The sequence below is a fragment of the Phalacrocorax aristotelis genome, chromosome 5 (genome assembly GCF_949628215.1).
Source record: "Phalacrocorax aristotelis chromosome 5, bGulAri2.1, whole genome shotgun sequence".
Classification (NCBI taxonomy): domain Eukaryota; kingdom Metazoa; phylum Chordata; class Aves; order Suliformes; family Phalacrocoracidae; genus Phalacrocorax; species Phalacrocorax aristotelis.
In genome coordinates, this window is record NC_134280.1 from 22,929,223 (window position 1) to 22,944,017 (window position 14,795).

General features: G+C 34.9%; 1 protein-coding gene across 7 annotated transcripts in view; it reads left to right on the plus strand.

The window, feature by feature from the left end:
• UBR3 (ubiquitin protein ligase E3 component n-recognin 3) overlaps nucleotides 1-14,795 on the plus strand; it is a 115,779-nt gene that overhangs the window by 42,437 nt on the left and 58,547 nt on the right. For 5 of the 7 annotated variants that reach the window (XM_075093389.1, XM_075093390.1, XM_075093391.1 and 2 more), the window contains 8 exons: nucleotides 363-447; nucleotides 1,870-2,012; nucleotides 5,291-5,387; nucleotides 6,684-6,825; nucleotides 10,645-10,749; nucleotides 11,663-11,836; nucleotides 12,049-12,078; nucleotides 13,508-13,968. In XM_075093389.1, the coding sequence (XP_074949490.1) occupies nucleotides 363-447; nucleotides 1,870-2,012; nucleotides 5,291-5,387; nucleotides 6,684-6,825; nucleotides 10,645-10,749; nucleotides 11,663-11,836; nucleotides 12,049-12,078; nucleotides 13,508-13,968 (1,237 nt within the window). The remainder of the gene's footprint in view (nucleotides 1-362; nucleotides 448-1,869; nucleotides 2,013-5,290; nucleotides 5,388-6,683; nucleotides 6,826-10,644; nucleotides 10,750-11,662; nucleotides 11,837-12,048; nucleotides 12,079-13,507; nucleotides 13,969-14,795) is intronic. The other 2 variants (XM_075093393.1, XM_075093396.1) reach the window with 2 other exon arrangements.

Below are 14,795 nucleotides of genomic sequence, written 5' to 3' on the forward strand. Positions count from 1 at the left end.
GGTTTCATTTTTGCCTGTTACTGAATTTTATTCCCTTATGAATTAGAAACAGACAAAATGCATAGAAATGGAGAAAAATGCCATTAATGGAAGTGGCAGATTTGTGTATATGATCACATGAAGATTCTGTATCTTTTTTAGAAAGACAGCAGTTTTAGTTTGTACCTGTTTTTTTCTGACTGAGGTTGTGTGTCTCATAACGTTTGCACCCCACCTGCCCTTTCTTTTGCTGTATTTTTATAGCACTGTATCATTACTTAATGTTTGTATCAAGGTTAACTTGTGTTTAATGACAAATGTATGCTGAATGTGTGTCTTTAAATCATGCTATTTCAATGGCTTTTTAAATTTTATTATTCTAGGAATGACAGATGATGAGATCCTCAGAGCAGAGATGGTAGCCCAGCTCTGTATGAATGACAGAACACACAGTTCATTACTGGATCTCATATCCTTGGAATATTTTAACTAATGTGCATGAATGAGAATGACAGGTACTTGGATAGTAGTAGGATTTTAGAGCTTGAACAACATGTTTTCAGGTTACATAATTATAACAAATGGCATAAAGGTGTGTTTGCATATACTATCATCAGCAAAGGCGTTTGCTCCAGCTTTGTTTTTTCTTATAAAATATGCAATACTTTTTAATAGTTTTAAATTAGTTTTGATACAAAATGCTTAACTGCTCTTCTTCTTATTTTTTTAACACTACAGAAGTCTTTTAGGTGTGAGGTGAGAAGTCTGTTTTCCAGTGACATTGTAGAAAGTTTAGCCAAGCATCACCTATATCTGGATTTGAGCCTTTGATTACTGTCGATTTTATGCCAGTATAAAAAGAAGCCACTCTGTGCTATATTGGCTTTTGCTATCAAGAGCTAAAAATGCAAATAATAGCAATTCTGAATGCTGTTTTAAAACTGGAATGAAATGCATGTGTTACAGGGGGAAGTGTCTCACTTGAAGAATAGGAAGCTCTAGGAAGTCCTTCTGCGCAGTGGTATGGTTCACATCCCCAAACAGCTGAATACATACATGCAGGTTTTACTGCTATCAGTGTGTTAAACTTTGTAGGCGAATTAAGCAGCTTGTGATGAGCTTGCATACCACAGTTGCACACCACAATTAAGAGCTTGCAATCCAAGGGTAGACGTTTAGCAAAAATATTAGAAATTCATAAAGATAGGAAAGGAGGAGATTACAAATATGTAATGAGAATTACGAAGTATTACAGTACAACCTGGTAACTCAATCACTTAAGTGTGTGGAATAAGTGAATTACTTAAAGCGATTCACTTAGGTGAATCACTTAACTATGTAAAACAATTGAATCATTTATAAGCAATCACTTACCATTAAGCAGAAGTTTCCTTGTTTGTAATTATTGTGATTTGGGGTAATGTCAGTAGGGCAGTTAAGTATCTCTTCCAAAAATGAGAAATAGCCACAATAGAGAATTACTTATTGTGTTTGTGGATCCCCAGCTATTTACTTGCTTTTTCTGCACTTAGCTGTAAATGCAAAATATTCTTGCTATGAAGAGAACCAAAGTATTAGTAAATAAAAGCAAGTACAAAAACTATATACACTATAGATAGTAGTTTTTATTCGTCATTTAATACTGGCCTTTTGAGCCAAGTATGAAGTAATTGGCTTGCTTTAAAAAGTTAATATCCTAGCTAGGAGGCTTTAATTAATTTCAATAATAGTTATAGTTCCGTAGCAGCTGGAGCATACAGACCTCTTGTGGTAAACACAGAGCACTGCCGAAGCGTGGCCTCCGAAATGGGTGACTGAAAACGTCAAGAGGGAAGTAAAATACTGTGTCCTGCAACTAAGTTAACTTTGCTTTCCTTAACACAAACATTACATTCCAGAAAACCCCAACCCTAAAAGTGGTATTATTCCAGGAAGCTTAAGCTTTGAATCAGTCTTGTCAGCAGTTGCTGATTTTAAAGCTCCTGTTTTTGAACCTGGAGGTTCCATGCAACAAGGAATGTATACACCTAAAGGTATGGTAATCGCGGCATCCTCTTATAACATACTCAGTGGTAAGATGCTTAACCAGAGGGTTTTTTTCTTAAAAAACAACCAACTAACAAAAAAAGAGAACCCCACCAAACACCAACCCACCAAACAACCCCCCCAAAAAAAACCCAACACAAAGAACCCAAACCCACCACCACAAAAAATGACAAAACTTGCTTGGCTTCTTCATTACTTATTGCTTATACTTAAGAGTATTGCTAAAGACTGTTAATAGTTTTTAATAAATTCATTTTGATCTAGAGTGAAAATGAGCTTCTTTTATGTATCAGGTATTCTTAGAAAGCAAGGGAAAAATGGAGAACTGAAAAATTATGGTATTTGTATTTCACTGGTCTGCATACTTAATCATTCATGTGATTTTAAAAAAATCTGAGGTATGTTCCATAGAGTTTAGAAATGTTTGCGCTAGTGAAGTGTCAGTTGCAAAGTTCTTTGAACTTCTCTCCATTTTGATTATTGAAAATATCATGGTACATAATTCTTTCTCTTTTATTGGTTAACTATCTTAGTAGACTGTAACATTTTTCCCAGTCGATAGTGAGGCTTTAGAACAAAGTTCAGACTAGACTAGTTGTAGAATATTGACCTATAATACTACAGTGCATACAGTGCAAAAATGACAAGTTTTTTCCTCTGACCAGCTTGTCATCTAAATTGGACTCAACGTAATGTTGGTATATCAAAGGAGAGGAAGAATTTAAGAGCTCAGTGTTCCATTCCTGTTTCCTTTCACTGAGCAGATAAGCCTGTAGGAATCTGAAATGCTCCACGTCCTCTGGTTGTGCTTCAGCTCATGGCAAAGCTGAAGAGGGATTAACTCCTTCCTCCCACTGGGTACCTCATTTGAGAACTGCCAGGGTCAGGGTCCAACAATTTTGAAACCATTTGGTTTGTAGGCTGTGTCCTTTTGTGGATTTTTGTTGTTGTTAATGTAGGAACTAACACTGTACTAACTTGTTTGCCAGTTTTTGTACTGGGAGATCCCTGAGTTAGTGAAGCCCTTATTTTTGTACGAATTAAAAACCGTGAAGTAATTTTGGGAAATCAGAGTTTTGGAAATTGATTCATTCTGGTTCTTTGATGTGTAATTATTAGGCAGCTTAACACCTATGTATTTAAAATATCTTTATTTTACTATTCTGTTAACTGCATTTCCTTACATCATGTCTGGTTTCTGGAGCTCATGGAATGCTGATCTTTTTCATAACACTGTGAGGGAAAAAAAAGTATTATGGTATTTTTAATTGTAACACTTCAACACTTCAGGGAATCTGGTGCTAGATTATAGTGTTCGGGGGGGTTTTGTGTTTGTATTTTTTTTTTGTAATGACAGTTTACCTCTGGAATACATTGTTTATCTTAAAATTTTTGAGTGTCTCATCTAAAGCAGTGAATACTGAAGTAATTTGTAACACTATGCAGAGTCCCTTTTTCTTAAAGGAATAAAAAACTGAAAGAGCTTCTGCAGGAATTAAAGCCAGCATGGTTTTCTTTTGTGTTATAGCCTTTTAAGTGTTTATAATCTTTATAAGACTATAGAGGTTCTCAAAAAGAATAGTGATATTCCAGTTGCTTTTAAGAATTGTAGTTTGTGGCACCTGTCACAGTTTAAACAAGTCATGCTGAGATCCGTTACCCCTAATCCCGTGTTTCTCTAAACTGGGGGGGAAGGGGGAGAGGAATCTATTTTATGATTGCAGAAGCCCCAGATTTTTTGCTTACATTAACCATTGGTTAAAAAAAAAGTCCAAAAAAAAAAAAAAGGGACATAGTTCTTCCTGTTCTCTGGAATTGTGTGCATTTCTAGTATTGCCCATATGGTTCCATCACTTAGTCCTTTTTTCTCATTGTGCATTAGCAACCCAAACAAGCTTGGTCTGTGTTTCAGACTGCATTAGTAAACTCTGTCCAGAAAAAAAAGCTTTTTTGCAAGCTAAGTTTGACCATCTTTCATACATAGTAGAAACTGTGCTAAGTGTTCTCTCTCAGCAGCGTATCAGGGTATCTGTAGAACTGTTAACATTAGCAGGGGTTTAACAGCAATATAGACCACTTCTCTTCCCGCTTGGGGGAGATTAATCTCAAAAGCATGATAAAGCTGCTTACTTTTGCCTGTGAAAACTTTAAAGAATGTTGGAAGTGCTTGTGTTGTTTTATGCCTGCTGGTGGAGCTAAAATTCTGTATCCATTGGTTTTCTTCTTCCTTTGAAGGGATCATTGAATCTTGCCTTCATACGGCTGTGTTATGGGAGCTAAACACTTCCAAACAATTAGTAGAATGAACAGCTTCATTTGGCTTTACGTTTGAAAGTTAGTTTTGTTTTATAATAACTTGTAAATAGAAGAAAAATAGCAGTTAAATGGGATTATATGGGATATCTTGATTTATAGTCTGTTTAGACTTTTCTGTTTGATTGCTCTGAAAAGCCATTCTGGATGTTACTTTAGAGCTACTAAATTAGACAGATAACTAAGATTTTAATGACAAAATAATGCATAGATATTAGTTATAAAACAAAGGCATCATAGACTTCACAAATGTTATTTCATAAGAAACTTGGCCATTTTAGAGACTGAACAAAAACTTGTGTTGTAGTCATTTGGCTCACTGCACTTAATAGTTAAATACCGTCTACCTGCTAACTATTCTGTAGGCTTTGCTTCCTCTCTTTGTGCTTATCAAGTACCAAGTGAAAAATAATTAAAGCCTTTTCTTACATGTACTCGGAAATAAAGAGCAAAATGAGATGCATATAGAAAAGGCATTTTTGGGGCTGCCTTCATATACTTACAATTGGTTAAATACATTTACTTAGGGTTTTAATTATTTCATAATTTAAAAAAAACCTGTCTTCTGCATGTGTTTCAACTGTTATTTTATCAGAAATACATGGTTTTTCGTTTTATCTTTTATCCCACTTTGTAAGTTATTGCATAAAAGGAAAGAAAGCTAGGAGGCAGAAAAATAAAGCTTGTTAATAGAAAGACCTATTGTCTTAATTGCTAATTTTTTTGTTTTGGGACTAAGAAAAATATTTTTGGTGAAATTTTGGTATCTTGTTAAGTACTAGTGATAGTATAGTAAGCATTATTAGTAAGAATTAGTAAAAAAGTACTACTCTGCTGCAAAAGTATTATATAATAGAAAATGATGTAACTAAAGCTAGTTAAGAAGATATTCTAGAATAACTTGTAAGGTCTGTAAAGAGAATTTTAACATGTGACTTCTTTTAAACAACAGCTGAAGTGTGGGATAAGGAATTTGACCCTGTCATGGTAATACTTAGAACGGTTTACCGCAGAGATGTGCAGTCTGCAATGGACAGATATACAGCATTGTAAGTTGCATAATTTTTAGAAATGTAACATATTGTTGCTCATTGCATAAAATTTCTTTTGTTTTCGCTGTGTGGTAATGCTAATCACGTTATCAGTGTTTTCAGGCCCCAGATTTGTCCTTGAGTAAATAGTTTATAAATTTACAGGCAGTATCAGGGTTTTGGTTAGCCTAGTCTGTTACTCTTCCATAAACGTTTAAAAATACATCTGAAGTGCCACAGACAAAGTAGTGAATGTCATCATAGTTAGAATAACTTAACCAAAAGTTAAAGTTTAAAAATCAGTTACAAATTACTTAAATAAAGCAGCCTTATCTATTTTTATTTATTTTATATTTAGGTACATGAAGCACAGTACTAGTGTGTTCTGTGTTATGAAATTATGTTGAAGACAATGTGGGTTTTTTCTGTGTATTCATCCTTGGTGGAAACCATGGACAAATTGAATTCTGATTTAAATACAGGAAAAAAAACATTTGTTGGCACCCTTTTAAGTTCTAAGAAACAAGGTGTTTTGGTCTCAATTCTGTCAGTTAACGTTACATCCATTACAGATTCTTACCCTTACAGATCCTTGTTTCAGCTAATGTAATTTGGTTATCTTTTATTTCACACCTTGGGAGTAAAAATCAAGTTTAAAAAACGCTTATAATAAACTTAGTGACACAATCCTCTGCCCCTGTGCTCATTCCATTAAGTCAAAGGGTCATAATAAACTTATGCTGTAAGTGATTTTGAGCAAGGTAGTACTCTGTTAAATAATTGCATTGTCTACTGCACTGGATTCCAGCTTTTTATTAGAAATGTGGGCCCACATTGAACTTAACACTTAATTTTGAAGTTCATAGATACTATAGTACTGCTACTGTCAACTATAGCTAATTTAGTCTAGCGTTTCCTAGCGTTGCCTGTAATCCATTCTGACAGATATGAGATTTCTGTGTTGGATGTCTGACTAACCTGTGGATTTGGGTGAAATGAAAAGTTTTCCATCTCTTCTATGTGCCTCTCAGAATGAAAATGGAATCTTAAATTCATAGCAGTAACTACAATTTCATTTAACTTTATAAATAAAGGTTGTTTACATCAGTGATAATCCACAGAAAAATAAGACTGGATTCAGTTTGTGTATACATTCCAATTTTTGGAATGCTGCTAAAATAAATTAAATGGCTTAGAAATGCTCATCAATTCTAAAGTCAGTCTAAACTAAAAGAATTTGGGGTAGTTGTTTATAACAGTGGCAGCTGTCTACATTATTACAGTGTTTAACCTAAGTCTCATTTGTTTCAACAGTTTAAAGCAAAGTGGCAAATTCCCTGGGAACCCGTGGCCTCCTTACAAGAAAAGAACAGCACTACATCCAAGTTACAAAGGTCTCATAAAGCTTTTGCACTGTAAAACCCTGCACATTGTGCTGTTCACGCTGCTTTACAAGGTACAGTCATAATTCTCATTAAGTCCGGTATTTTAATTCCACTTTTTCAGAACAGGAGGTCTTAGAATTATGATTTTTTCAATAGATCATTTACAGTAGTCAGATTCAAGTTTATATAACTTAAATTTTGTTTTATTTTATGAATCTAGTATGATGATGATTTCTACCATTTTCATTATTTACGAATGGTATTTCACATACACATACACTAAGTCAGGTACTCAAGTGGATGAGCTGTCCTACTCTTCTACTCTGAGGAACACTATCTTAACCATCAGGGTTGCCATTTGAATTTTTGTTCCATGATGATTTCTGGGAGCATGGTGGTGTGAGTGATGTTCCTTTGGCTCCCACTGTAGAGTTTTAAGGCATCAGCAGCCTTTTCAAATAAATGTAATCTTGATGGCTTTAGATCCTAAACGGAAAATACATCTCATAGCTGCAGTTTGTTCTAACATCAGTTCCTGGATATGTTCTGGCTTTTGATAATGTTATAGCACTTGTTTTTCAGGACTCATTGATGCCTTTAAAGTGTGTTTGGTTTTGTCTTTGGTAGTTGGCTGCCCCCTTTAAGAGAAGTGCATCCTTTTTGAAGAGTATGTTACTCTGAATCTGTTTTTCTACTTGGAAAGTACTTTCAAAGCAGTGTGCTGCAGAGGCAGATGCGGGACTATAAAAAGTGGACTGAGTGAGCCACAGTAGTGCTTCTCCTGGGCAGACTTTCCTTTTGCGTTCTTTTAAATGCTCCCAGCTCCCCTAAAGCTCTTGTTCTGTTTCATTGTTAAACTTCTGTTGAATAGAAAATATCTGTTGCTAAGTGTAGCAGTAACTGTGTGATATTCACAAAGAACTATGCCTATTCGCACAGAGTTGTTTCAGCTGATCTCTTTCTCTGATGAAGTGTCCTATAAGTTGTCAGTATATCATTAAGATGAATGAAGACTTAAGATTGTGCCTGAATTCATTCAATACATTTCACCTTTATGACAGAAAGGGCTTTTTTCTCAGAAGCTTCGTATTGCTTATAAATTAATGACTTTGGTAAACCGTAGGTTTTGCTATGTAATTAGTGCAATTTCAAAAATCTACTTTAAAAATATAAAATATAAAAACTTTGTCTGTGTTACTACTGATTCTTCCTCACCCATAATAGAATGAGACATGTTATGGTGAAGACTGAATTTCATGTACAGAGACTATACCTTTTGAAAGCTCAGTAGTACAACATCTAATGGTTGGTCAAGGTTTTCCATTGTCAGATATCTAGTTCCTTATCTTGCTGAAACTTAACAAATGGATGACATTTTTCATTCTGAATGCCTGTTCTGGCATGAGTTTCCAAGAATGAAGTGAGGACAAAATACTTTGCCTTTACCCATGTTTTAAACATTCTTTTATCAAGATTCTGGATCTGAATTTAGCCAAACTGTTACATTATGCACATGCCCCGTGGCTGTTTATTTGATTCTGTTAACTGCTCAAGTCTTAAGGAAGTCAGCCCCAGACCAGGTATGCCCCACACCAGAGCTGGGCAGGGGCTGGGCTGCCTTATTACTGCAGGGTGAAGGATGAGGCTGAGATATAGTAGTATGTAGCAGAGGCTGGGGAAGGAGCATACCTGGGAAAAGTACTAGACAGGAGACTTAGAGGGAAGCTGCTGAAGAAAAGGACAGTTTGGGATTATGTAGAAGATGAAATAATATTTTGACATGGAACAAAAATGGAGAATGCAGGGAAAGAATGCATCATCTTTTACTGTCTTGCTTGGGGATTTTTTGGCCATTTTTTTCTCTTATATCAGTAAGAAGCTTCAAGGACTTAAATTTTAAGAATCTTAAAATTTCTATGTTGCTATTTTAGCTGGAAGGCCAAATGCTTTTCTACCAAATTTATGGATGGTAGAAATTACATAGTGATTGATTCCATAGATTGACTTAAATGATGTTTTATCTATTTGTGAAATTTTGTCAATTTATGACAGCCTTTATATTTCTTGGCTTTTGGGAGTGGCTACAGAAGAACAGTAAACTATATTTGATGATTTGACTTTTCAGAAGTGTTAGTCAATGTGACTTGATTCTGACTGGTACAACTCCACATGGTTTTCATATTAATGTGATACCAAGTGCTTTTATAAAGTAATTAATCTCTGTAATCTCAGACTTGATTGGGTTTGACTAAATCAGATGTTCAAACATAATTTAGAAAAGCTATTGTAAAACCGTATTTGTTCTAAGAACTTTATCTCTCTGATGTTTTTAATGGGTGTGTCTGCTTATGAAATTTGGCCCCTTCAAAACCAAGTTGTATTCAAAACTTTACTAGGCTACACTCTGAAAATATTAGTTTCTATATTAGCCTGTCTACAATGAAATTTTAAACATCTTTTCTCATCCACTTTTTTGGTATCTTGCAGACTTTTGCCATTTTCTTCTCTTTAAATCAGAATATTCTCAAGAGGAAAGTTGTCCTGGTTTTTAATTTCAGGAGCACTGATTCTTCCTCTCAATGCAGTGGAAGCTGTCTTAGAAAAAAGATGGGCGTTTATTAAATTAAAGATAAGGTTATCTATTATTTGTAATTTAAAAAGATTATGTGAAGATGTTTGTGAACTAAATTCATATGAACTCTTCTGGTGTTCCCAGTTATCCAGGCATCTCTTATAGAACTAGGACCTCATTGGGCCATATGGTGACTGATCACATGAAAAAGGGAGGGAAGGCTAAGAGTAGCTCTTTGCTTGTGGCTGACAGTAGTGGTATCTGTGCAGCTTTAGCTGGCACTTTGCTGTTAAAGTAAATCACAGCTTGAACTAGTAATAATTTAAGGTACAAGTTTGTTTGACTGGAAGGAGATGTATGATTTAATTTTGCTTTTGTGGTGATGCTCAAAGGTTAGTTTTTTCTAAACCTTAAAATAATTTTTAATAATCTTGAAAAAAATAAATAAAAACTGAAGAGTTCAAAGTGTATTATCCAGAACACTGGGTTTTTTTTTCATTTAGATGTACTGAAGTCTTAATAGGGTGAGTGGAATAACGATTTCCTGTCTTTTAAATATAACACTCCTATTGATCTATCACATCCAAAACTACATGTCTTCTTTTGTAGTAGTGACCCAGTACTGTTATTGGAGAGCTATATTAATGTTGTTATTCTTACTTTTCTTGGCCTACTTGGAACTTTTTTTTTGGATCCTATAGCATAATCACTAATCAGGTATCTTGTTGGAGCATTCAGTCATAACAAGAGTGAAGTTTAAAATATCTTGCTGATGTTCTAGTGTAGATATTCCAGGAACTTGAATAGGCAATTCACTGCTCTTGAAAATAATTTTTTCCTCACCGAACTTTTATGCATATGTTAGGACTTTAAAAGTGTTACTGTGCAAAAAAAGAAAACTATTTTGAATGCTAAAATCGGTACTCAGCATCTACCAAAAATAGACTAGGGTCACAAGTGTTGTTATGGTGCTCTGCCTGCCTAGTCTTTTCTTTTTAACTGATACTCCTATCTCATGATACAGCTCTTGCAAGCACAGGGATCAATTAAGAAAAATACCCCCAAAACCAGACAAAAATCGCATTGTGGCTCAAGACCTCCCTTTCCTAGCGTGGCTAAACCTGGAAGGTTGTGCTCGGAGCTAAAATTTGTAGGTGGTATCCTGAGCTTCTTCATAGAAGATGCATGGCTACTTCAGTTACCTTCCAGTTTAGGTTAGAGATGTCCATCAGGTTTTTGGCATTTTTTGTTTTTTTGTAATAGGGATTGTGAGAGTATCAAAACCTTCTAAGATGTGGATGTCTGTTTTTCTGCCTAGATATTAATGGATCATCAGAATTTATCAGAACATGTGCTTTGCATGGTTTTGTACTTGATTGAGCTGGGGTTGGAAAATTCTCCAGAACAAGAGGCAGATGAAGAGGTAAGAATGAATACCATCATTTTCATTAAAATATAAAATATTGTCTAATGATACAATAATCTTTAAAAATAGATGCTTATTAAAATTATAATTTTACCATATGAAATAACATCTGTCTTTACTTAAGCAGGGATCAACTAAGCAAACAAAAATAAGAAACTTGCATGCTGTTGTGGAGTATGGTATCCTGTTAGGTTTTTCAACAGTTTCTGTATGTATAACCTGACAACACAGATTGATTAGATCTTTACTACTCTGTAAATTAGTGATTGAAAATAGGTGCAAAAGAAATGTAGAATGGTTGAATCTAAAACTTGCTTAAATTTCTAGATTTTCAACTGAAACCTTTATCACTGAGCATTTTATTGCTAAAGCTCTGTATATTCTAAAGTATGTGAATTTAGCCAAAATTTTAACTCTGCTTTTGATAAGAACTTGAACATAAAGAGCCATTATTTTAATGATTCCAGATTCCCTTATGGTATACGACTTTCATAATTTTTCCTACTGTTTAACATTGCTTATATGACTAAGGATCTGCTGCTTTTTTTTTTTTCCCCCTCCAGAGATTGACTTCTGTGTAGTTTGGATTTTTTGTATTAATCCTTGATTGTGCAGCTTTGGATGACTCTGAGTAGTTCCTTTTACTAGTGCTAGATAGCACTGATGGCATGTATTTGATTATATTCTAATGAAATGTGTAGATTGATGTATTTATCAGACCTGTAGTCCTCATGGCTGACATCAGACATATAATTTTTAAGAGATATGTCAATTTTAGTGAGGTATATACTGTTCAACATATTTTTCCTATCTCATGGGGAGATCATGGCCTCTGTAATACAGTTAGAAAAACAACATGAATTATTGTAAAACATAAGAGAAAGTATACTATGTGTTTTTGTTATTTTAGGAATCTGCAGGTGGACAAGAGCGTTGCCATGATAGTTGGTTTCCAGGTAGCAATTTGGTTTCTAACATGCGTCACTTCATTAACTATGTCCGAGTTAGAGTACCAGAAACTGCTCCAGAAGTGAAGAGGGAGCCACCTGCAAGTACGAGTTCTGAAGGTTTAGCTTCATCACAAGTAAGTATATACAAATACCAGTCCTTTTCCTAGATTATTTTGTTATTGCCTGTGTGAGGATTATTTTTTTTACTGTTTTTATTAATTTATTAGGATTTTTTCCCTCCAGTAATCTTTCCTAAGTGTACTGATAACAGAAATATAATTTACTACAAATGATACCTCCTTCCAGTTGATGTATTTAATGACTTTTTTTGTCCTCAATCTACCAGAGTTCAAGGCGGAAGAACCTCCAGAGAGAGGTAGATTTGTGTGCGGTTTGTTCTCCTAAGCGATTAACTAGCAACATGGCTTTAATTGCGCTCACCTTAACATTCAGTGAAATCTTTTAATTTTCCTCAGTTTCCTTTTAATTCATATTGCAAGGACTCATGCTTTTTTCATGTTCTTGTTTGTAATCTTAGGTAGTAGAATTTAAGCAAAGAAATGTCCGTACATTTTTAATAACATATTTTGAAATAAAAGCTTTCTATCAAATATAAAACGACATTGATAGCTTACTGCTTGAGCTTTGTGTTTAGGCCTGCTTTGTCTTGCCAAGATATTACTAACATTTAATAATGTAGAGTAGTCTTAGCTTTCTCAAATCTAGGTAGGTTAACCTTATAGTTAAAGTGCATTTGAAATTATTAATCGCAGGTTTATTTGTTTTTTTTTGTGAAAACAAAATGAGTATGTAAATGGTGGGATCCTGAAAGATTTATAGCCGGTAGATAATATAATCTCTATGTCAGGATTGCTTTTTGTATCTTTTGTATACAGCACTTCAGATCAGTGTATGCGAGATGTAGTGAAATACAACGGGTATTTCTTTTGCATGTTAATATTAGAAAAATAGATCGAAATTTAAAGTAGGTGGGTGAGATGAAATATATTAAAACGTACAGAAGGTAGGTGAGATAATTGTCAGAATCCCATTTTTATATTTGATCTCTGAAGTATTTGGTATCTCTTGGCTGCCCAGCCTTCTGAGAAGGGTAAGATGTTAAAACATTCTGAATTTCATTGTTCAAAATAGTCAGGAAACACATCTCAGTATATGCGAGTTGCTTCCAAGTATTCTTAATTCGGAACTGAAAGTAGGGACAGCATAGAATAGAAACATCTGAACAGGCTCTGCCATTAATGTAACTGCACTCATGTGCTCTGAATAGCAAGCTCTGCTTGCAAATGTGGGTATGTGGCTTCTGGATCTCAGCTAATAGATCTACACAAAATGGACAATGCCCTTGGAACAGTGTTGGCTCACCTGTGTTTACCTGTGTGGGATTGAGTTACATTGTGCAGCAGCTCTCAGTAGACTTCAATAACACATTTAAAAGACATAAAGATACTGAAATCATGAATATTCCAGAAAAAGTAAGGAAATATTACTTACAGAATTCTAAGTCTGACTAGAGCAAAGCTGGTTGTTAGTTGTCTTGTTATGGATGATATTTTCATTTTATACTTGGCTTTTTATGCAGCTGTGTATAACAAATTTGTATAAAAATATGACATGCAGGGTTAGTATTTTGCTATACCAAATTTCAATATGTTTTGGAAGGGCAGAGGAAACTTAAAATGTTTTGTTCTTATCCTCCCAGTTTAAAATATTATCAATAGTTTTATAAATATGTGTTGTTTGTACTTGTATTTTTGAAGATTAAATGTTGTAATTTTTTTCCCAAGAACTCGGGGACAGCTCAAGTGTTCAGTTTGGTCGCAGAACGTAGAAAGAAATTTCAGGAGATCATCAATCGGAACACCAGTGAGGCAAATCAGGTGGTTCGGCCCAAAACATCCATGAAATGGTCAGCACCTGGTGCAACTCCACAGCTAACCACAGCCATTCTAGAAGTCAAGGAAAGCATACTGTCCTTGCTGATTAAACTGCATCACAAACTCTCAGGAAAACAAAACTCTTACTATCCTCCGTGGTTGGATGATGTGGATGTTTTAACCCACCCAGAAATTCCAAGATACTCTCACGGTGATGGAATGACGGCAGTAGAAAGAATTTTATTGAAAGCTGCTATACAAAGCAGATTGAATAAACGTATAATTGAAGAGATATGCAGAAAGGTGACACCTCCTGTACCACCGAAAAAGATTAGTTCTGCAGAGAAGAAAACTTTGGATAAAGAAGAAAGGTAACAATAAGAACAAAGTAGAGGGGTGGTAGAAGGGCATCTGTTGATTGATCAGTCTCTAGGTCTTTGCATTAATTAGTTATTGAAAGAATAAGTCTTAATTCTACAGTTCTCTATTCATTTCGTATATACATGATTTACATGGGTACTGAGGAAGAACCTGCACCTTGCTAATTTATATCTTTAAATTAGAAAACTTTCATGATGATTTTATGATATACACGCTCACCTTTCCTGTTGCCATGTATGCCATTTATATATTCAGAGGTGCAGAATTAAGATTGTGTTGACATTTGAGGCTTAACTGTGCAATCTCAAGATGAGGTAGAAATTTTTTTTATTTGTATTCCCTGTTCATTCACATGCATACATCACATCATGATTATTTTTGTTTCTTGGCTTATTCTATGTGGGGTTTGGTAATGCTGCCTTCTTTGCTTGTCCAACACATTCAATTTTTAACTTCTGTTTTTAATTTTTTAAGAATCACATTCATATTTTCTTATAATGTGGCCTGAAACACCTGCATGCCAGATGTCTGTCTTGGGCTGAAGTTTTTTGGGCAAAAAGCTCAGACAGTTTTGAGATTGAGGTTGGGGCATAATGAGTTCTGAGAGCACCCAGAATACCAGCACTCCTGAAACTTGAATGCAGAAAGCCTGCTTCTCTTCTGCATTTAGCAACTGCTGTGTTGGCATGTGAGTCCTATGGAAGAGGAATCATCCAGTTCAAATGCCTGGAAGACAGCAAGTAGATCGGAGAAGCAGAGGTGAAAACTAGGACTGGGAATGGAAGGAGAAACTTTCTGGTTGATGTATTAGTGAGTA